General features: G+C 41.4%; 1 protein-coding gene across 5 annotated transcripts in view; it reads right to left on the reverse strand.

The window, feature by feature from the left end:
* Positions 1-23,704, reverse strand: part of PDE7A (phosphodiesterase 7A) — a 129,972-nt gene that overhangs the window by 58,289 nt on the left and 47,979 nt on the right. For all 5 annotated transcript variants that reach the window (XM_026662353.2, XM_026662346.2, XM_026662348.2 and 2 more), the window contains exon 2: positions 382-442. In XM_026662353.2, coding sequence (XP_026518138.1) covers positions 382-442 — 61 coding nt within the window. The remainder of the gene's footprint in view (positions 1-381; positions 443-23,704) is intronic.

The raw sequence follows: 23,704 nt of genomic DNA on the forward strand, positions 1-23,704 counted from the left end.
ATATATATATATATATATATATATATATATATATATATATATATATAAGGGAAAGTGCTCCATTGTGCAAAGTGCTGTAAAGATATATATATATATTTATATTTGCTCCATTGTGCAAAGTGCTGTAAAGATATATATATATATATATTTGCACAATGGAGCCTCAATCCCAAATACAATATTTGGGTGGAATAACTTTTTTTGCAGCAGTTAGTAAATGGCAAAATAAGTTAACTAAAATAGTGACAGCAGAAAAAAGGACAAATTGAAAAGATTTTAAATACTGTATTTATAAATTACGTTACAGTTCACCACAACCATTTTAAAGCAAATAGTCACAAATATAGATCAGTGCTACAATACAGAAGTTGCCATGCTTACCTAGCATACGAATGTACAATGCAGTTTGATCAGAGCTGTCATAGGAAATTGCTCCACGTCTCTGTAAAAAATAAAGACAAACATCAATCTATTTTACGGATGATAATTAGTCTGACCCTTAAGTTGCATCTCTTGTGAAGAGCCATGGTCAACTTAATCTTTTAAAATTGACTAATTAAAAAAAAAAAATCAGTTTTTGACAGTGCATCCTAATTTTATCCTGGCAAGAGCAGAGAGGTGCCAAGAGAAGGAGGGAACTAGTAACAGAGAAGCCAGGAGAGGAGAACTGCTAGCACAGGGTCTATGACAGTGGTCCCCAAACTTTTCACATCACGCTCCCTCTTATCCATCCGTGCCTCCCCCCCCCGTGAGCCACTGTTGGAATCACGAGCGGAATCGCGCCTGGGCTGGCAGCCAGGGCCATGGCTGCGTGCAGAGCCACAGTCATATGCAGGGCAGAGCAGAGTTGGGGATAGGGACGGAGCAGAGCTCGGAATAGAGCGGGGCTGGGTGATGCTCCCTTCCCACCAGCCCCCATGGAGGCTGGCCTGGACCCCACTGCACCGCCCGAACCTTCCTCCGCGTCCCTCCTTAACGGGGTGTGCCCCACAGTTTGGGAACCACTAGTCTATGAGGAGTGCTAAAACTCCCTCCCCTCCCCCCGCACATTCCTTCTCCAGCTGCCTCGCAAAATCATGTCCTCCCTCTCCACTAGTACAACAAAAATAAGGAAAAATTGACACATGCAAAACTTTGGTTATGTTATAGGCTGCAGATACCTCAGCAGTGGCCTGTGCTCCTCATGCTCATCTAGAATGTTAAAGCTTAGTTCTCAGAACAAACATTTGCATTTTCTGCTTTTCTATTTTTCTTGTAACTAGAGGCAAATAACAGATTTTTAAGTTCACTGCAATTTTGAAAAGTTTAAAAAAATAATTCATTTTGGGCCAGACAGAAAATTAAAGTGTCAAGTTTTCAGCAAATCAAAGAAAAAAATCATTATGGGTCAAACAAAATATTCTGTTCACACCCAACACTAAACGTTTCATTTCAATTTCCTGATTTTTTTAATGCAAAATTAAAAGTAATTTCAAAATGAAAAGTCACTTTGTAGGGATATTAAAGAAGGTACTAACAGTGATTCCCCCAAGTGACAGTGACCCCCTCATAATTTGTCCCCCACACTTTAAAATCCAGTTTCACCAAGTACAAAAATCTCTTGGGTCTTCTGTTAAAACTTGTAAGCTATTGTCTGTAGAAACCATTGATTAGATCTATCCTGTGAAAGATACTTTACTACTATGTAAAACTTACAAACAAGTTAACTGACTTTGTTCTTGAAGTAATTGATACAATGTAAACAAACACTGTAAGCTGTTAAGTGACTTTCACTTCATTCAAGAGCTCCTAGGACAGACCCCCCCACCCTCTGTGATTAAAGGGCCGGGAGCCTCAAATGAATTAGCACACACTCTGAACGTGGTGGAGACAGTAAATTAAAATATGGTTAAGGTATGGAATGTATGCTGATGAATGCTTGATATACATGGATGGTTAGGGAGGTGCCAGCCTAGAAAGAAAGTATCCATCGGCCGAAGAATGTGTCAAGTGGATAACCAGAAACCCCCGGAGGGTAAACTGGAATCCACCCCATCACCTGGAAGGATGAGAAACACAAACTTTGGACAATGTGGAGCCACCAGGAATGTGCCACTTTGGACAGGAATGTGCCATCTGCTGATTGAGTCAGCAACAGCAGGATGAAACAGCTCCCATAAACTAACATAGGAATTAATTCCTATAAAAATGGACTCTAAAGACTGATGACTTTGAGTCTCTCTGCCAGCCTCCAGGAGCATCAGATGCATCTGACACAGACTCTGCTCCATCCTCATGACCAAGCTACCTGGCCAGTAACTTGGCATGAGCAACTTCTAGGCTGGTAACTATAACACCTATACAGAACTTGAATGAATGATTGTGTGAATGAATCTCTCTCTCTCTCTCTCTCTCTCTCTCTCTATATATATATATATATATGTATGTGTGTGTGTATAAGTAATAAGTAGTCAAACAACGTTGTTTACTTTTATCTTTTGCTTTATCATTATATTTACAATAAATGTGGCATCTTTGCCTTATCCCTCTTAATAAGATCCTGCTGGTTTTTATTTTATTGGTATAACATTTTGGTGGAGAATTGCGAAAGGGGGATTATTGGTAAGAAAGCCTCAGGTATTGTAAATATTGGTGTGCACACAGCCGGCTCTATAGAGAGCGGTTCTATTTTTGGTTAACCAAAGCCTACTGACCTCCGGAGGGTAGAGGCTTCATAAAAGAGCTCATAGAAACTTTAAGCTACAATTAATCTTATCCAAAGTGTTCACTGAGAAATCAGGGGTAACAAGAGCCTATAGGGCAAGGTAAAGCTGCTCGCTGAACGAGATCAGGGGTAGCAGGATAAGATAATTTAGGCTGTGTCACTCGCTGCAAGGGTTCAGGGGTGACAAAGGAAACTATACACGTGTTAAAAATGTTTAAGAAAAGACAAGGGAGAACAGTCTTAGAGGGAGGAATGGAGTTTGAAGGAGCTCCAACCTCACCTTTTGTAAAACAAATAACACCCTTTAAACAAATCCTTCAGAGATATGGGCACAGTCCTTGGACTGAACAAGCCCTTGCAGATGCTTGCTCTATTTCGGATCTAGAGGATAGATTGGCCCAATATATCCTCCTATGTAAACCCCCAAATGCAGCAAAAAGAGACGCTGCAGGGATCTGGCTGCTGTGGGAGGCTTGTAATGACAGCTACCTCCGCCTAACAGCCTGTACAGAGGAAAACTTACTGTTTCTCGCTCTGATCCTGGGAAGGATTTTTATATTAGTGTATGAACCCTCGGTGGTAGAAGCTTGAGCAATACAGAGGGAAGCTTAGCGTCTCTCCCTCTGGCCCACAGTGGGTTAAAATCATAAGATACAAATCTTGTTTTGTTAAACCAAACTCTGAAGAACATAGGAGTTTGGGCAGTGTAGTGTGGTGTTTTTTTTTTTGTTTTTTTTTTTTTGTTTGTTTGTTTTTTGTTTTTTGTGAGTGATATTGTGGTCATTTCACAATTTTGAAAGAAATGTTTAAGGAAAGGGACCAGGAAGGGTGGGGGCTGGTTAAGAAGCCCACCCTCCTTGCTAAATTGGTAGTGGAACAAAGCCTGTGCCCATGGAAAGGAAAGGTTCATTGGAAAAAGCTGGATCAGGCCCAGACAAGCAGGCAAGCAACAGATAGAGAAACTGGAAAACAGGTTGGAAGCCCTAAGGGCATAGAAGCAGGAAAAGAAGGTATTAGAAGCAGTCCGTGTCCCAGGAAGAATTGAAAGACAGGAACTGGTGAACATAGATCATCAGTTCATGCATGAAGGAGTGGAAGGGACGCTGGGAAGGTTAAAGCAAGTGGCAGAATGGAAGGGGATGAGAGATGATGTGGATACATGGGTCAGGAATTGTATACAGTGTGCCAAAGATAAAGCTCGTCCTCCACACCAGCCTCAGATGCTACAGCAAAAAAGGCTGGGACCCTGGCATAGAATCCACATTGACTTCAGGAAAGACCCTGAAAAGTTAACTCTACAGAGGCTGGAAAAAAAATTAAGCAGTTAAACTTTGTAAAAATGTTAAAAAGTACCATGTTAAAGAGAAAAGGAATTCTTGGTTTCTTTGCAGCCATTCTGAAGGAAAAATGGGCCCTTTTCCAAAGGAATGTCTGTAAATAATCCAGGTATTTGAAATCATTTGACTATGGACAATTTAGTCAAATTTGTTAAAAACATGAGGAGGTTCTATTGGAATTTAACTGACCCAAATGTATGAAGGGAATATAATCTATGTACAGCTATGTAAAAACAGCAATGTAGAAGAGATGTTAAGAAAAAGAAAATGTGTATGTATCTTTGATTCAAAGTTGCAAAACTGACAAACCTTTTTGCAAGACACAGGTAATCAGTGTTGGCTGACTTTTGGGATTTGGCATTTAACCCTTAAGGGGTAACTCGGTGCTTTACAAAATTTATAGAACCAAAGTTGTGACTGAAGCAGGGCAGTCAAAATCAGAAAAATAGGGAAAGATTCTGAACTCTTCTTGTTTGTTTGTTTTGTTGTTTTTGTGTGTGTAACAAAATAGCAGATGAGAGCTGTAGTAAAAGAATAAGAAATTAACAGTGCCCCTCTGAAGCAACAGCAGGGGTGAGGTGCACAAAACAAAAAGAAGCACTGCTAGAAACACTGAGCCTTAAGATGGCTCTGTGTAATCAGACTGTCACTTTGACAAGGGTACATGAAAACTCTGTAAAAACAAAAGGAAGCAGCTGCAGTTTGGCTTCTATGGAAAACCTGTAACAAGGTATTCCTTCAATTGGCTAAATGCAAAAATAAAAAACTGCACCAAGATTTACAAGCCTCCGCTGCAAAAGCAGAGAAATAAAATGTATGTATGTCCATTAATACCCAAATCCAGTTAAATGTCCTTAAGTTTGGGTACAGAGAGTTAAAACAGCACTCTCAAATCTTACAGCAACAGTATCAGAAGAAGGAACATTTAAGACCCCAGAAGGGGCAGATTTTTGGGACCCCTCTGGAGATTGGGAAGGGAGATATTTGGGTAAATTCCTCCTCCCAGGGCCAGAATGCCATTGCAACAGTAACAACAGTGCCTGCTTCTGCCTCAGACCTCCAGGCTATGGCAAAATGGCTGGAGATTTTAAAACAGAATTTTTTTTTTCTAGATGGAGTGTTAACGCCCTTTTACTGAGAGAAAGGAAGGATTTACACTCACAAGAAATGCACAACTTAATTAGCATTTGTGCAGCCCCAAGTACTGAACACACTGTGGCAGAGACTAAGCAGGTTCTGCCATGGTGGAAGCACTGTGCTAATTTGTTTCCAAGCTTTTATCTTTCAGGCTCTAAACCAGAACATCAGGAGAGCTGGTACCAGCTGAAAAGTTACACAGATACCATGGTTATAGTGTCGCGACAAAGTCTGTTTTCAGTGTTCTGTGTTGTATGTTCTGTGTTGTGTTGCATGTTCTGTGTCTGTCTCTAGTGGTGTCCTGTGCTAGCATTGGGTCCAGAGAAAGAGGGGATACTACACTAGACAGGACAAATGTCTTTTCTTCTCTCTACTTCCCCCATGTCCATCCAACTTATCAATCACCACTTGTGTCCAAAAGACTTTGGTCCCCAGTGCATCAGGTTTATTTTTTGTTAGGTTCTCTAATAAGCATTTTGTTATTAGGTTTTATTATTGATACTGGTACTCCTACAAATCTTATTTCTTGTGTGTATTTAAGGGTTAGGGTTGACATTTATTGTTTGATGGCTATTGCAGTATCAAACTTGGGCCTCATTTTGTTAGTCAATGTACCCAATTATTGTAATGGTAATGGTTTTATTGTATTCCCAATTATTATGATTGTGATTGTTTGCATTTCTGTTTATATTATATCTGGTGTTTAGTCAATTGTAATAATTTTAGTTATACTCACCTGGTTATAATTGTTTGGTTTGTTTACAACAGATCACCTGTGCCCTACAATGACAACAACTACTGTACTGTAATGATCATAGATCAAGGGGCGGAGTGTTGTAGGAGCAGCAGTGATCTGTATGCAAACGGCTATAGCTATGGGATGCACCGAAATGCAGATACTGAATGCAGTATGTTTCCAGCACTGTGAAACCAGACTTGCTAATTGGGGACATAATTGTAAAAATAGCACATCAACAGTCTCTGGAGGCAAAGGTATGGAAGGTTAGCCCACTCCCCATATTACACATGGGATCATTCTGGCTGCCTCGGACCTCGAGCCAGTGGGCTGGGGAGGGAGGAAAACTATTGGACACTAGAGGTTGTACCGAATGGACTCCTCAAAAGTGGGTATGCCTCACCTTACCTGTTGCCCCAGAGCCTTGTAGTAAAAATATTTCATTGGGATCATGTATGTGGGATGAATTGGATAATGACACCAAAGTATTGTACAATGGACAATGTGTATGTATCCACTCGTGGGAGGAAGTATTTTGGGAAGATGGAAGTGTTAGCAACCCCCCAGTAGATGAATGTTGTTGCCTCACAGTACCTTCTCTTAAACAGGTTAAAAAGAAAGTGACACTAACGATTATATAAATATTGTAGTGTCAAAAGGGGGATTATGTAGGGATATTAAAGAAGGTACTAACAGTGATTCCCCCAAGTGACAGTGACCCCCTCATAATTTGTCCCCCACACTTTAAAATCCAGTTTCACCAAGTACAAAAATCTCTTGGGTCTTCTGTTAAAACTTGTAAGCTATTGTCTGTAGAAACCATTGATTAGATCTATCCTGTGAAAGATACTTTACTACTATGTAAAACTTACAAACAAGTTAACTGACTTTGTTCTTGAAGTAATTGATACAATGTAAACAAACACTGTAAGCTGTTAAGTGACTTTCACTTCATTCAAGAGCTCCTAGGACAGACCCCCCCACCCTCTGTGATTAAAGGGCCGGGAGCCTCAAATGAATTAGCACACACTCTGAAAGTGGTGGAGACAGTAAATTAAAATATGGTTAAGGTATGGAATGCATGCTGATGAATGCTTGATATACATGGATGGTTAGGGAGGTGCCAGCCTAGAAAGAAAGTATCCATCGGCCGAAGAATGTGTCAAGTGGATAACCAGAAACCCCCGGAGGGTAAACTGGAATCCACCCCATCACCTGGAAGGATGAGAAACACAAACTTTGGACAATGTGGAGCCACCAGGAATGTGCCACTTTGGACAGGAATGTGTGCCATCTGCTGATTGAGTCAGCAACAGCAGGATGAAACAGCTCCCATAAACTAACATAGGAATTAATTCCTATAAAAATGGACTCTAAAGACTGATGACTTTGAGTCTCTCTGCCAGCCTCCAGGAGCATCAGATGCATCTGACACAGACTCTGCTCCATCCTCATGACCAAGCTACCTGGCCAGTAACTTGGCATGAGCAACTTCTAGGCTGGTAACTATAACACCTATACAGAACTTGAATGAATGATTGTGTGAATGAATCTCTCTCTCTCTCTCTCTCTCTCTCTCTCTATATATATATATATATATGTATGTGTGTGTGTATAAGTAATAAGTAGTCAAACAACGTTGTTTACTTTTATCTTTTGCTTTATCATTATATTTACAATAAATGTGGCATCTTTGCCTTATCCCTCTTAATAAGATCCTGCTGGTTTTTATTTTATTGGTATAACAACTTTATACCAAAAAAAATCAAAATGTTTCATTTAGAAAATGTCAAAAATGTGCAGCTTGCTGCAGGATTTCAAAAGGGAAAATTCTGTCTTACTGGTCACTTTTCATTTAAAGAGCATGTCTACTCTTAAAACGCTAGTGTTTAAGTTGAAGACGCTCCTCTTCCGATGGGAGACCTTCTCCTGTCAGCGTAGTTAATCCACCTCCCCAAGAAGCAGTAGCTATGTCAACAGGAGAAGCTCAACTAGGGAGTTAAGTTAGTATAACTACTTGTTCAGGGATATGGATTTTTCACACCCCTGAGCGATGTAGTTATATCGATATAGGTCTGAAGTGTAGACCTGGTCTAAAACTCACCATGTCAGACAGTCTTCACAGAGGGTCATGCCCTGACAAGTGTGACGTTGCACTCCATATGTTTATGGAAATATACTTATGAGTGTAAATATAATGTAACTGGAATATGCTTTATGCAAAAGGTCTCTTGTAAGGTATCATTACAAAGCTTATGATCTACTGAGTGTGTTGATCCTATTTGTATAAATGTATCATTCTTGTACCTGAAGCTAGAAATATGAAGTGTTACTCTGAACTCCTATTGTAACTATGCCAAGTGTGGGCCATTAATGGTGGCTTGGAATCTTGATGGCTCCGATCAACTAGGACAATTGGTGGTAAGTAAATGGCTCTGTTTACTTGCAATCCTCCACGACATATGTGCGGGCCAGTCCTGGAGAATGCAGGGGGGCTCACAGGACATGTGACCATGTCACCTGCTCCTGGAATCCATCTTTACCTTGGTGCTTTTCCATTTAGAAGGAGGGGTGGGAACCCAGAGAGAGACATAAAGGATTCCTGCCTTGTGCCAAAGCTGTATAAGGGGTTGGAACAGAACAAAGCAGGCTGCAGTCATGAGAAATCCCCTAGCTACCACCTGAGCTGGAACAAGGACTGTACCAGGGAAAAGATTGGTCCCAGACTAGAAAGGAGTCTAGTCTGTGAAAGAAACTTATTGGAACATCTCTGAGGGTGAGATTTACCTGTATTCAGTTTCTTAAATGTATTAGGCTTAGACTTGCGTGTTTTGATTTATTTTGCTGTGTGATTTACTTTGTTCTGTCTGTTATTACTTGGAACCACTTAAATCCTACTTTTTATATTTAATAAAATCACTTTTGTTTATTATTGAACCCAGAGTAAGTAATTAATACCTGGGGGAGCAAACAGCTGTGCATATCTCTCTATCAGTGTTATAGAGGGTGGACAATTTATGAGTTTACCCTGTATAAGCTTTATACAGAGTAAAATGGATTCATTTGGGGTTTGGATACCATTGAGAGCTGGGTGTCTGGATGCTAGAGACAGGAGCACTTGCTAAGCCGTTTTCAGTTAAGTCTGCAGCTTTGGGGGCGTGGGTCAGACCCTGGGTCTGTGTTGCAGCAGATTAGCGTATCTGGCTCAACAAGACAGGGTTCTGGAGGCTCAAACTGGCAGAGAAAATGGCCTTAGAGATAGTCTCAGCACATAAGGTGACAGTCCTAAGGGCGTCTCTGTTACCGAACCCGTCACAACCAGATCTTTACTCTGAAATTGAGTTAGGACTACCACTCCGGAAGAACTCCCCAGAACAATATCTTACAACACAGAGAAATATTAACTATATAAACGTTTATTCAACTCAAACCATTTGCAGCAAAGCCTTGAGATGAAGTTTAGGGATCTCCTGAGGGATTTCTGTTCCTTTTCAAGCTACTTAAACAAGTGAGCATTAGCCAGAAAAAACCCTGGACATAATGCAGTCCTCTGAGGGACGGGTCATACTGTCTGACATGAAGAGTTCTAGAATGAAAACTCACAGGTAAGACAGAATTTTCCCTCCCAATCCCCTTCACATCAGGCAGGCTTCACAGTGGGATGCAAAAGAGCAGTAAATCATCCCTAAGGAGGGATGGAGGATTCAGTTTAACCACGTAAGATTTAGAAGGAATTTAAGAGTTACTGGGCACCCTGTTTCATAACACCCTTCTACGAGCAAGGCTAAGGTGGTGACTCTATAGTGCTTGAGAGCATGAACAGAAGGCCCCATAGTAATATTGCAGACCTCAGAAGACATGTGATTTTTACACCCACAAAGTCACTGCTCTTTTCACAGAGCGTATGGTCATGAGAGGAATTACACCTGAAACTACTCTATATATACACCTTTATTCTCTGAAATCTCTGTTCACATCTAACTTATGCATTTTCCTCCCTTCAGATATTTGAATTAATCCAGGACAATACCACCACTTCCTATTATATGAAGACTGTGGGGATGGAGAACGATCATGTTTGACAGATCATGTAACTGAGGTTTCACTGATAGCATGGCAAACTCTGAAATTTAATCAAAGAGATGGTGAGTCGGCAAGATGCTTTCAATGAGAAGAGGAAGACACCTACCAACTGTGAAGCTGAAAGGTGGTTTTAATAGGATTTATAGCACACAGAGCAAGAACATGACAGGAATATGCATATTGCCAGAGGATTAAAAGATTGATGGTCCCTCAGGAATCTGTTACGTGACTAACAAGAGTCTCATGGGTTTCTTACAGGGCAATATACTTGCAGTTGTTGACTTCTCTTTCCAAGAAGTGTTGGCCTTAAGCCCAATGAACATAGCATCTTGTAAAAACACTAGAATGTCATTTGCCTTTGTCCAGATGTGTATCCCCTGTAATACCAATATCTAAACCACAAGTGATACTTTTAATTTGGATAACATTTAAGAATTTCTCCTGAGATACTAGGAAGGTGTTCACTGCCTTTGATTAAATGACTGTAGTTCCTTCCTTTCAGCTTTGAAACTGTTGGGCTGGTCAGCACTGAATTTTGGCTAAAAGACAGGTCCATGTTGCATTGTTTTGTGTGCATGTTGGGAGTGGGAAACGAAGTTCCAGTTACATTTAAATCTAGTCTGAGAACCAAGATATGAGGGTTAATGAGAAGGTGATTATAATGACTGGCCTGTTCCTACACAATCTTTATTATCTTTACCCTTAGTGGCTGAGGAGAGGAAAGGCGCAAAGGAGGCCTTTCAGCTCACTTCAGAGATAAGGGGCCCATGGCCTCCACTTTTGAGTGTCTCTTCCTCACATGGTACCTTTTTTGATTTTCCAAGTAAACTTGGATATATATAGGTTCAAATGCGTCCAACTTGGCCTGTGTGTGGTATTACACTCCATATTCTTCATAGAGATATTGTTATGATGTGATTATGACCTCCTGAGGTCCCTTCCAACCCTGATATTCTATGATATTCTATGGCATAACTGTGATGTATTTTTATACAAGCTAGGTCATGTGACATATTGTTGAAAAGGTTATGATTTACTGAATATGATTATCCTATTTGGATGGATATATCATTTTTGTATCTTGAGTTAGGAATATTGTCTATGCATCTATTACAAATGTGTTTACACCTGGGGAACTCCCACTAGGCAGAATGCAATAAGTCTAAATGGCTGGTTGGGAAGGGCCATTAGGGAGAATAATAGGTCTCAGAAGATGCTAATCTCCCACTGGGGAGCCTTCCTGGGGATGCTAGAAACAGCCTCTGAGTCATGGCTGCAGTGGCCCTACAGGGACATGTGACCAAGTCACCTAGTACTGAACTCCATGAAAATACTAGTGTTTTTCCACGGACCTGGTGTGGGAATTGAACTGGGAGATAAAGGGTTCCCACTGTATGTTAAATCTATTTAAGGCACCAGAGTGACATCATCGTCGTTCATTCTTCACTGACTCCTCCCTCCAAGAAAAAAGACTGCTGGAAACACTTAAGAAAAAAAAGACTGAACTAGAGGAGAATGGCTGAACCCAGGCTAGAGGGTTGTCTAGCCTGTGAAAGGAATAACTGGAGTTTTAAGCTACAAGTAAGTGCAGCTTGCCTTCAAGAATCTCTACAATCTGCCTAAAACAACATTTAGGGTAAGAATTTGCTACGCATATCCAATTTCTTTAGTATATTAAGCTTAGATTCCGTGTTTGTTTTATTTACTAAGTAATCTGCTTTGATCTGTTTGCTTTCCCTTAAAATCTATCTTTTGTAGTTAATAAATTTATTTTGTCTAAGATCACTGGGTGGAAAACATTATTGGGGGGCAAAAGCTGTTGCGTATCTTCCTCCACATTGAGGGAGGGGACGAATTTCATGAGTTTACGCTGTACAGATCTCTGTGCAGCGCAAGATGGTATAATGTTGGGTTTATTCTCGGGGGGGGGGGGGGGGGGGGGCTGTGGAGTAGGGGGCAATTCCTTAGCTGACTCTTCCCATGCAGAGCTGATTTCAGCATGTGTGTGTTTCTGCAGCTGGGTGTGTCCCTAATGAAAACATGCATTGTTTATTATATGGCTGTGGTGTTTAATACTTTAATATGTACTGACAAATTGAATTTGTTCATTGTTCTCAATCCAGAGAAGCTAGTCATAAGTACAGATACCAGACCCCCATGTAGGGGTGGGGAAACATATCTGGACTTTTGTATGATTCAGGGGGACAGGACTGGGGGTGGTAATGTAGTTCAAGGACACATGGAGTATAACCTGCCTTGTGCTATGGACCACCAAGCTCACATCTCCATTTCCCAGCCCATGATTCTTCAGAACATGTTAACTGCTAAGAAGGCAGAAAACCTTCAGAATTACTTACAGAAGTAGCCTTGTTCATGTACTGGATGGAAGCTTTCACTTTATTCCTCAGAGTTCTATCCCAAGAAGGAAAGTAATGGTCAGCTGACTTTTCAAGACTGTATATCTCTTTTGAGATGGGGCGATCATATCTGCATGCAGTATTCAAGATGTGGGCATACCAGGGATTTATATAGAGAATAGGATATTTTCTGTCTTATTGTCTATCCCTTTCTTAATGATTCCCAACGTTCTGTTCACTTTTTTGATTGCTGCTGCACATTGAGTGAATATTTTCAGAGAACTATCCACAATGACTCCAAGATCTCTTTCTTGAGTGGTAACAGATAATTTAGACCCCATCATTTTATATGTATAGTTAGGATTATGTTTTCCAATGTGCATTACTTTGCATTTATCAACATTGAATTTCATCTGCCATTTTGTTGCCCAGTTATCCAGTTTTGTGAGATCCCTTTGTAACTCTTTTCAATCTGCTTTGGATTAACTATTTTGAGTAGTTTTGTATCATCTGCAAATGTTGCCACCTCACTGTTTACCCCTTTTTCCAGATCATTTATGAATATGTTAAACAGTACTGGTCCCAGTACAGACACCACTATTTACCTCTTTCCATTCAAAAACTGACCATTTATTCCTACCCTTTGTTTCCTACCTTTTATCCAGTTACTGATTCATGAGAGGACCTTTCCTCTTATCCCTTGACAGCTTACTTTGCTTAAGAGCCTTTGGTGAGGGACCTTGTCAAAGGCTTTCTGAAAATCTAAGTACACTATATCCACTGGATCCACCTTGTCCACATGCTTGTTGACCCCCCTCAAAGAATGGGGCATGATTTCCCTTTACAAAAACCATGTTGACTCTTCCCCAACAAATTATGTTCATCTATGCGTCTGACAATTTTGTTCCTTACTATAGGTTCAATCTGTTTGCCTGGTACTGAAGTCAGGCTTACTGGCCTGTAATTGCCGGGATCAACTCGGAGCCCTTTTTAAAAATTGGCATCACCATTAGCTATCTTCCAGTCATTTGGTTCAGAAGCTGATTTAAATGATAGGTTACAGACTACAGTTAGTAGTTCTGCAATTTCACATCTGAGATCCTTCAGAACTTTTGGGTGAATACCATCTGGTCCTGGTGACTTATTACTGTTTAGTTTGTTCCAAAACCTCCTCTAATGACACCTCAAGCTGAGACAGTTCCTCAGATTTGTCACCTAAAAGGAATGGCTCAGGTTTGGGAATCTCCCTCACATCCTCATTGGTGAAGACCAATGCAAAGAATTCATTTAATTTCTCCGCAATGGCCTTGTCATTCTTGAGTGCTCCTTTAGTATCTCATTTGTCCAGTGGCCCCACTGGTTGTTTAGCAGGCTTTGAAAGTGCAGGGGCCTAAATTTTGGTAAGAATGGTGGTTTAAGCTCTCTTTTGAAAAATAAGTTTATAGCCCTACTATTACAAAAATGTGAAAAAATGCAAACAAATGCATTGTTTTTCTGAATAAGGAGACAAGCAGTTCTCATGCCTCTACTGTTCATAGCTTCCAAATAGTAGATTGTACTGCATTAACCTTACACTGCTATTTGTGAAAACTATTAGCAACAGCTGTGATCAGGCACTGGATTTATTCACCCCAAAATTGGATTGGAGAAGAGAATAGACCTTTTTCCTCCTCCAGCAGCCAAGTAGCTCTGGGCAGTAGACATATCCTTGCCCCCACCAGGTGTAGCAATCGGGGTTTGGAAGAGGGGGAGGAAGAAATAAAGATTCTTTCTGATAGTAGTCAACATAGTTAAACTTTTAATTTTTCAAGTATCTACTAGCCCGAGTCTGATGGAGCCCAAAGCAGGGTCCAGGAAAGTCCCAGGACTTGTAGCTTAGTGATGCACCTAGGTTTCTCACCAGGGCATTACTTCTGGAATTCACTAATGAAATAACTCCTTGTGTTTTGTATCTTTCCATGGATAGGAAGGTGACTGGTAAGTTTGTCAAACCACGCTCCTTTGGTCCATCATGTTTTAAAAATCAATTAGATATTGTCTCACTGACTGATATATTTCTTTAATGAAGCTTTAAACACCCTTAACCACAGAAGTGTTGGGCAGTAATTTTGTTTAAGCCTTCCCTCCCAAAAATATTAAAATGTTTTCTTAAGTATTACCCTCTTCCTTCTATAGTTATTATTCCTGCTAATATTCCTGACAGGAAGTTATCCTGGGTAATATTGCAAGATTTTACATCCTTTTTTACTTCTCATGTTCTAAATTCACATGAGAAACTACATTAAAAGAACATTAAGTTTGCAAAATCAGCCATTCAAAATTTAGGAAATGCCAGAATTAAGATTGCCTGTGCAACCTTAATTTGGCTCCTTTGTGCATATGCATTATGATATAGGCTTTAGCTACATGGTCACATACTAATTTTTTTCCCACTGGACCCCTCCCTCATTCAATGCACATGATAGATGGTGTGCAGTTAGTGAGCAGCTATTCAATACCCTATTTCATCCTCATTGTTCAACATATGACCAGGGTCATCCCTAAGGGGGTGTGGGGCCTGGGAAAAATCAGCCTCCTCACTAGTCTCCTCACCGTCTTTCCGGCGCACCGTCTTTCCGGCGCACCCTCTTCCCCCCGCCCACCGCTCTCCTCCTCGCCATCTACCCGCCTGCCCACTGCTTGCCTCCCCACTAGTCTCCTCGCTGTCCGTCCAGTGCATCACCCCCCCCGTCCACCTGACCGCCGCTCTCCTCGCCACCCGCCCACCTCCTCACCCCGTCCCGACTGCCCGCCTGCTGCTCACCTACTCTCCCGCCTGCCCACTGCTTGCCTCTCTGCAAGTCTCCTCGCCGTCCGTCTGGCGCACGCCCCCATCCACCCTCCCGCCTCCTCACCCCCTCTCTCATGCCCACCTGCTGCTCACCTCCCCATTCGCCTCCTCACACCGCTCACCCGCCTCCCTCCTCACCTCCCTGCCCACCTCCTCACCTGAACATCGGGACAAATGGCATCCCGATCGTACATTGGTCAGGACGCACGACAAAGGGCTAAATATCAGGACAGTCCCGATTTTATTGAAGCGCAGAGGCCCCCAGAGTGCGGGGCCTGGTGCGTTTGCCCCGATTTGCCCTACCCAAGGGACAGCTCTGCATATGGCCTTAGTCTTTATTTACTACATACAATTCAAACCCTGCTCTGAAGACAGATTTCTGCCTGAGCTTTTCTATGACATTCATCACTGAATCTGAGTGCTTCACAAACATTAATTTATCTTTATAGAATATCTGGGAGGTAAGGGAGTGGTATTACCCTTATTTTACAGGGGGGATTTTATATGTTCAAAGCACAGTTCCCATTGACTTCAAATGCAGCCGTGAGTGCTCAGCACTTCTGCAAACCAGATCCCAGTGTCTCAAGCTGGGCATCCAGAAAATGAGACGCACACAATTAGTACCTACCTGTGAAAAGTTCAGTTTAAGTGACTTGCTTTTATCACAGAGGAAATCTGTGGCACAGGCAGGAATAGAATTCAGTTCTCCATGGCAGCATTTCTCTACCTTAACCACCAGACAGTCCCCTCTCTGCCTACAATCCCTGCCTCATTCACTACACACCTTTCAACTTCTGTAACAAAATAAAGCAAGGGTCCTATAGATATCAGCCTGCTTCATTACACAACCCCAATTCATCCCCAGAGCATGTCCTTCCTTTGCAATGAATGAGGGTCCTATGGAAAAAGTAGTATGTGCTCATTTAATTAAAACTTGTATCATAATGCATACACACATGGGTGCCAAATTAAGGTTGCACACAGCCAACTTAATCCTGGCATTTTCCAACTTCTGAGTGCTTGACTTTACACAAAACACTAAGATAAAAACAGTGAGGTTGCAATATCCTAGGTCCTTGTAAGGCCTGTCTAATGGCCCCTTTCCCCTGCTCAGACAGCCCCTCAGCCAGCACAAGCCACTGCAGAAGTCACGGAAAGTCACGGAATCCGTTACTTCCGTGACCTCCGTGACGGATGATGCATAATTCAGTCATGAATAGTTCAGTCCCAAGAAGGAGCAATGAAGGGATGGAGCATGCTCAGGGGATGCTGTATACACAGTCTGATTTGCACTAGAAGCTGTGAGACAGTTGAGCACACTCAGCAAGGGAAGAATCTTCAGAGACTTTATCTTCAGTTTTAGCAACTTGTTGACTAAGCATGTGCAAACTTTGATTTTTCAAAGGCTTATAACTTGGCCAAATTTGGATAGATTTTCAGGGGGGTGGTACAAGGCACATTCCTGGCCCAAGGCCACCTCCCTGCCAAATTTCAGAGCCTCTAAAGCAGGGGTGGCCAACCTGTGGCTCTGGGAGAGCTGATGGGGGGGGCTGCTGACATATTACTATGGCTCTTTGGCAATGTACATTGGTACATTCTGGCTTCTTCTCAGGCTCAAGTTGGCCACCCATGCTCTAAAGCATGGGGGCACTAAGATACGGACTCAAGAATTTAACATTGGTTTTGCTGAGGTGTTTTTCTCTAGCCTTGTTCTCAGAAACGGCTGAACCATTTTGGCTGAAATCTTCCCAAAAGTTCAGCCTGAGGCAGAAACCGTGCATGGAAAATTTCTGCCAACACAGTTAGATTCTGACAAAGGTATAAGCTATTGAAAAGAATGTCTTATAATGGGAAGTGTTGGGCAACCTTAATCGGCCATGCTACCAGCCCTGCCTATAATATTGACCAAACCTTGATGTTTCCTTTAATTTCCAGATATATAAAGCAGTTACTTGTTTTTAAAACTTCCTATTCAAAAAGAGTCCACACAAAAACTTACACAGAGGACAACTTTCTAATCAACCTTTATAGAACAAGTTACAATATTTTTAAACTACTCTATATGCAACCACCATAGTTTCTCTTCCACTTGGATATAATTGTTTATAAACAGGCAAACTCCAATTGAAACCAGGTCCTTATGATAACTCTTCATAGGTACAAGATCACGACTTTCAGTTTATTTAACCCCACGACAGAGTCTGTTACATTTTCATTACTATGAGTTACTGCTGCTTCCATTTAAGAAATATTAAGAAATTAAAAGCTTCATAATTTTTACGTTCTTGAATTATGCTAAGACACTTCACTGTACAGATAAATGATAAAAGTGTTATGGGAAGCACAAATAGTAAACAGTAACAAAAAGTATGGCTTGCCTTAGGACAGGAGCAAAAGATTCTGTCTCCAAGCATTAACCTAAACTTATCCTTATCCTGGTCAAAACAACATCTGGGGCTGAAATTCTTTCAACGCTCGGTGCAGGTGAAGCACAGTAGCCTATGGTAAGAAAAATATCACTGCTGTTTCAGTGGCTGCAAGAGCAAGTAATGGTTACCAGTGACCACAGATGGATGCACAAGCTATCTACTGCAATAGGGTTCAAGATTCCCCACACGTTTCCATGTTTGGCATCAAGCACCTTTATTCTCTTCACAGACTAATACTAAAAAGGAGGAAATGGTGCAATTCCTTCTGTCACTATCCCTAAAAGTCAAAAAATAACTTGGAAAAAGGATGTTGTGACAGAAGTGCGACATCTAGAACCTGGACATGACAACCATGACATCAAGAAAACGTATAGTTTTGGAAAAACTTCTGGCTCAACACATCTTCAGTCTGAATTATGCTGAATATAATATATTATTTTTGGCATACAAATTCCTCACATTTCAAAGATTGAATCATATGCCAGTGTAATTTAGAAACAAACTGAAAAGGGCCCCCACGTCAATTAACTCCTATGTTACTGAATAACCATTAAAAAAATCAAATTAGATGCTGCATTAATACAAAAATGACCTTAATGTATTATTTCAGATGAGTATTTCACTTTTAAATTTCTTTTTTGGCTACAGAAGTCTAAAGCCCTAATATAAGTATTTAATTTAATTTCAGCTCACACAGTACAAATAATATACTTGACTAATTAAAGGAAACAATGGCTGAACATTTTAAGCCTCAAATTTAATCTGCTTTGTTACCACCAAATCTGGAAAGTCTCTCCTTCAGAGCAGACTGTCTATACACAATATCCTCTCCAGCCCTCATGTCTTTTTTAAAATGACTATAACCGGTGAAAGTTTGAAAAGAAACTAACTCCGAAAGTTAAAAACTTCCAGTGTGGGATATCCACCAACTGTGTAACAATGAGCCTAACCATTAATCAAGTTCCTTTGAAATGATGAAAACATACCTAAAATGAACTCCAGAGGCCATTTGTTTTTGAAAGTAATGTTTTTTCAGAGTTTCAAGCTTTCATGGCTCTTCCCTGCTCCCCAGCCTAAGGGCCTGCCTACACTTCCCCCCAGTTCAAATTACAGGGGTGTAAATAGCAGTGCACACTAAAATGCTGCTCTTTAACTTCCCTTTGTGGATGTTCTGGGTACAAACTAAAGGTTCCTACTTCACCTTAACATAGTCCTGTTTGAAGAGGACTACTTTAGTACAAACTAGGAACTTTTTAGTCCACACCTGCAGCATCCACATAGAGGAGTTACAGCACAGCACTCGGTGCACAATGATATTCAGACCCCAGTAGTATGGACTGCGAGGCAGTGCAGACATGCCTTAAATTACATATACTTCTCTCTAAACAGATCAGATCTTTCTTCATTACACCTACCTCACCAAACCAATTGGACTTATTTCTTTCCTCAACTCCCTACCCCAAGCAGACCAATAAGTCTTTAGAACCCTTAGCTTTTTCTAAATCTGTTTAAATAGTTTGGTCCTATCCACATAACATGCCAAAGTTTTAACAGTTACAATTCAGCACTACACTTGAGACCAAGTGTGGCCAGGGCCTCAGGGCCAATAGTTTCGCCACATAGGGCAGTCAGTTGAGTGTCCTAAGTAAATCAAGTGTGCAATGCATTCTCAAGAGCCTTTACTACTAAAACCCTGGAACATGTTACATCTGAAAGGTGGGAGGAATAGCTCAGTGGTTTGAGCACTGGCCTGCTAAACCCAGGGTTGTGAGCTCAAACCTTGAGGGGGCCATCTACAGCAAAATCAGTACTTGGTCGTGCTAGTGAAGGCAGGGGGCTGGACTCGATGACCTTTTGAGGTCCCTTCCAGTTCTAGGAGATAGGATAACTCCATTAATTTAATTTTTTTTTTGTGGGGGAGGGATAGCTCAGTGGTTTGAACATTGGCCTGCCAAACCTGGGGTTGTGAGTTCAATTCCTGAGGGGGCCACTTAGGGATCTGGGGCAAAAATCTGTCTGGGGATTGGTCCTGCTTTGAGCAGTGGGTTGGACTAGATGACCTCCTGAGGTCCCTTCCAACCCTGATATTCTATGAAATCACTAGCCAGAAAGGCCCAGCAGAAAGCCTGGGAACTTCCTGAAACCATAATTATAGTGGGAATGTAGCACCACTATTGTTACGTTTGGAATGAGTTTCCTGTTTAATAGCTAATTTTTCAAGGTCTCTAAAACCCACGTTTACTCAGATTGTCTTTAAAAACTGCTGTGCTTTGTCAGGACCTGAGGGCAAGTTTAGTGGTACAGTAACTCCTCACTTAACGTTGTAGATATGTTCCTGAAAAATGCGACTTTAAGCAAAACTATGTTAAACGAATCCAATTTCCCCATAAGAATTAGTGTAAAATAGGGGGGGTTAGGTTCCAGGGAAATTTTTTTCACCAGACAAAAAAACTATATATATACATATATACACACAGTATACGTTTTAAACAAACAATTTAATACTGTTCACAGCTATGATGCTTGTGAAGCTTGGTTGAGGTGGTGAAGTTAGAGCGTGGAAGAGGGTGAGATATTTCTCAGGGAATGCCTTGCTGCTAAATCAGTGGTTCTCAAACTTTTGTACTGGTGACCCCTTTCACATAGCAAGCCTCTGAGTGCAACCCCCCCCCCCAATATAAATTAAAAGTACTTTTTTATATATTTAACACCATTATAAATGCTGGAGGCAAAGCAGCGTTTGGGGTGGAGGCTGACAGCTCGGGACCTCCCATATAATAACCTCATGACCCCCGAGGGGTCCCGACCGCCAGTTTGAGAACCCCTGTGCTAAATGATGAACTAGCACTCGGCTGAGCCCTCAAGGGTTAACACGTTGTTAATGTAGCCTTTCACACAAGGCAGCACGAACACGAGGGAGGGGAGACAGCCTAGCAGAAAGAGACAGACACACACCTTGTGTGTGGAAGAGAGAGAGAAATGCACACTGCCCCTTTAAGTAAGCTGACCCACTCTTAAGTGTATTGTCTTTTTAAGTGGATCAGGAAGTTGAGAGAGCAGCTGCTGCCCCAGGCTCTCTCTGGCTCTCACTCCGTGTCCCCACCCTGCTCTATATGGAGAAGGGGTAAGCGGGGTGTAGGAACGGGGGGAGGGGGACACCCTGACATTAGCCCCTCCTCTTCCTCCTCCCCGCACAGCAAGCAGGAGGCTCGGGGAGCACCTCCAAGGCAGAGAGCAGGAGCAGCACATGACAGTGGGGGGAGGGATAGCTGCAATTGCTAGCCTGCTGGGCAGCTGCAGCACAGGGAACTTAGGGGAGTGGGGAGCTGATAGGGGGGCTGCCAATCCACCCTGGTTCCAAGCCCCCACCAGCTAGCTGCAACAGGCTGCTTTTCCTACAAGCAGTGGACAAAGCAGGCGGCTGCCAAAAGACATTAGAAGGCAGCATTGCACAACTTTAAACGAGCATGTTCCCTAATTGATCAGCAACGTAACAGCGAAACAACATTAACCGGGACGACTTTAAGTGAGGAGTTACTGTACAGATTTGGAGTCATTTGGTCAAGGCTTTACAAGATATTGACAGATCCTTTTTCTGAGGGGAACACTAAAATTTCCTGGGTCTTACAACTTTTCTGGAGCCACCTAGGCTATCCTATTGATCTGCCCTAAATGACATCAATCATGACTGCACTCTGCTCAAGTCCAGCATCCACTGCCACTTTAGAGAAGCAATGTTTAAGCTACTCAAGTTAATTTTACAAACTGGATCATGCTTGGGCAATGCATAACAGACAGTGATTCATGCTGCAGGACTGTTATTCATATGCTCTGTGCCTGCAGTGCTCCCTATCATCTGAAAGGGAAGAGTACTGTGTCATCTGTCAGAGGCAAGTTGGAATGTTGCTCAATGAGAGCAAAGTTAAGGTTACAATGCAGGGCTGATGTGTCATAATGCATTTCCCAGCTTTCACAGGTTTACATTAGTTTTAGCTCAACTGTATTTCATCCTTCTGAGAGGTTTAAATATAGTGCCACTTGACATTAGTGGCACTTAACATTCTGGAATTAACTCTGCTAAAAAGTGTTTTTGGCAGTAAATTTCCCTTGTTTTGACCAAGCAAGCTGGTATGATTAAGTTTTCAGAGTGGTAGCCGTGTTAGTCTGTATCAGCAAAAACGACGAGGAGTCCTTGTGGCACCTTAGAGACTAAGTGGCTGGGTCATTACAAAACCTAAACTTAATTTCCCAAATACTAATTTCTCCCTACTGTTACTCACACCTTCTTGTCAACTGTCTGTAATGGGCCACTCTCTTACCGCTTCAAAAGTTATTTTTCCTCTCTTGGTATCCTGCTGTTAATTGCTTTATCTCATTAGACTGACCTCACACTTGGTAAAGCAACCTCCATCCTTTCATATATTTATACCTGCTCCTGTATTTTTCACTTCATGCATCTGATGAAGTGGGTTCTAGCCCACAAAAGCTTATGCCCAAATAAATTTGTTAGTCTCTAAGGTGCCACAAGGACTCCTCATTGTTTTTGATGGTATGATTAAGAGGCACCTGTTGGTGGGGCACAAGGGATCTTCCTGGCCCATATTTTGCTGCCACTCACCTACAAACTCTGTGGTCCTCCCTAGCCCAGCAGAAAAAGTCAGATATTTGCCTGGCACTAAGGTGGTACTCCTTTATTTACTGCCTGCCTAGAAATGCTATGAGACACAGAGGTTGTAGGCCACACTGTGCACAACAGGGCAGGGCTGCTTCAGAGAAGACCAAGATCCAAGCTATTGGCTATCAGTGGTGACACGGGGTGCCTGTTATGCCTTGCTGAAACTGACTAACGAAAACAGCTATTAGTCAAGTATCTCAGCTCTCCAAGGCTCAAGAAGGTGGGGCCATCTTTACATTAGACACTAAGATTTGGCTCTTTGGGAAGGTCTAGGAACTAACCTACAAGAGAATTGTATTTAACCGAATGTGCTCTTACAGGAAGTTTTTTCATTTAACCTGCTGAAATGTGGTGTCCTCTGAAAAGTGTTTTAAAATGGTGTGCTGTTCCATTTTTGTGTTTAATTTGCAAATAAAAAGAGGCTCGAATTTTTTATTTTTTTTTATTTTAAGAAAAATGGCAGCCCTCATCCTGCAAGATGAAAGTTGATTTAGGTTATTTCTTCCTCATACACTATTTATTCTTCCTGCACAGAGGACAGAATGACTGATGTGTTATTTCAACTTCCTGTCTTTACACCAGTACCAGAAAGATTCTCCAAACTTAGTAAGACTTAAAGCAACAGGTACAAAAACTAGAAGAGTTTAAAACTGACTATGTCAGAAGCCATTTAGCTGAAACTCTGTTTATACTAATGTTCCAAATTCAGTTCCTGGCCAACTGCAGTAGAGGCTTTTAGATAAATCACTATCTGAATTGTCTACACCCATAAGTACTCTAACATTTTTGTTCCAATGATATGTTTTGTACTTGACAAGATGATCATGGTCAAATATTTTCTGTACATTTTGCAGCATAAACACAGGACACGTTAGGAAACCATTGGGATGTAACACTGGTATTTGGTTTTGTTTTATTTTAACCCTGTCAAATTAGCTTCTTGTGAGTACCACAGAAGAGGCTTAAATAGACATTTAAGAAAGAGAAGGTGTGGTTGCCTGGTTCATTTAGCTTTTGCAAATGAAAAGCAAATGATGGGGGAAAACCTGCAAGTATTAAACTGAAACCACCTCTGGTGCATCCTGGCTGAAACTAAAAATATAACATGAGGTTTCAACAAAAGAAACATTTCTCCTTACCACCTAATTATATATTTTTTTTAAAAGGGACACCAACTTGAAATTATATTTTTTCCTCTGAAGATTTTTGCATACTTCTTACAAGTAGCAAATATGGTTAACTTAAAATCAAAGTTCTCTTTTTCCAGTTTTACAATATGCATTTGACAGCATTTTATGTACAGTTAGTTTCACTGTTTTACTGACTGTTTCACTTCCTGCCTTATGCATTAGCAAGAAAGACATAACCCTTAAGCAGGATTGTAGAAGGTGCTCATATGCATGCTCTTTACACTCT

This window comes from Terrapene carolina, unplaced genomic scaffold (assembly GCF_002925995.2).
Source record: "Terrapene carolina triunguis isolate 2854851 unplaced genomic scaffold, T_m_triunguis-2.0 Scaffold58, whole genome shotgun sequence".
In the NCBI taxonomy this organism is placed as follows: domain Eukaryota; kingdom Metazoa; phylum Chordata; order Testudines; family Emydidae; genus Terrapene; species Terrapene triunguis.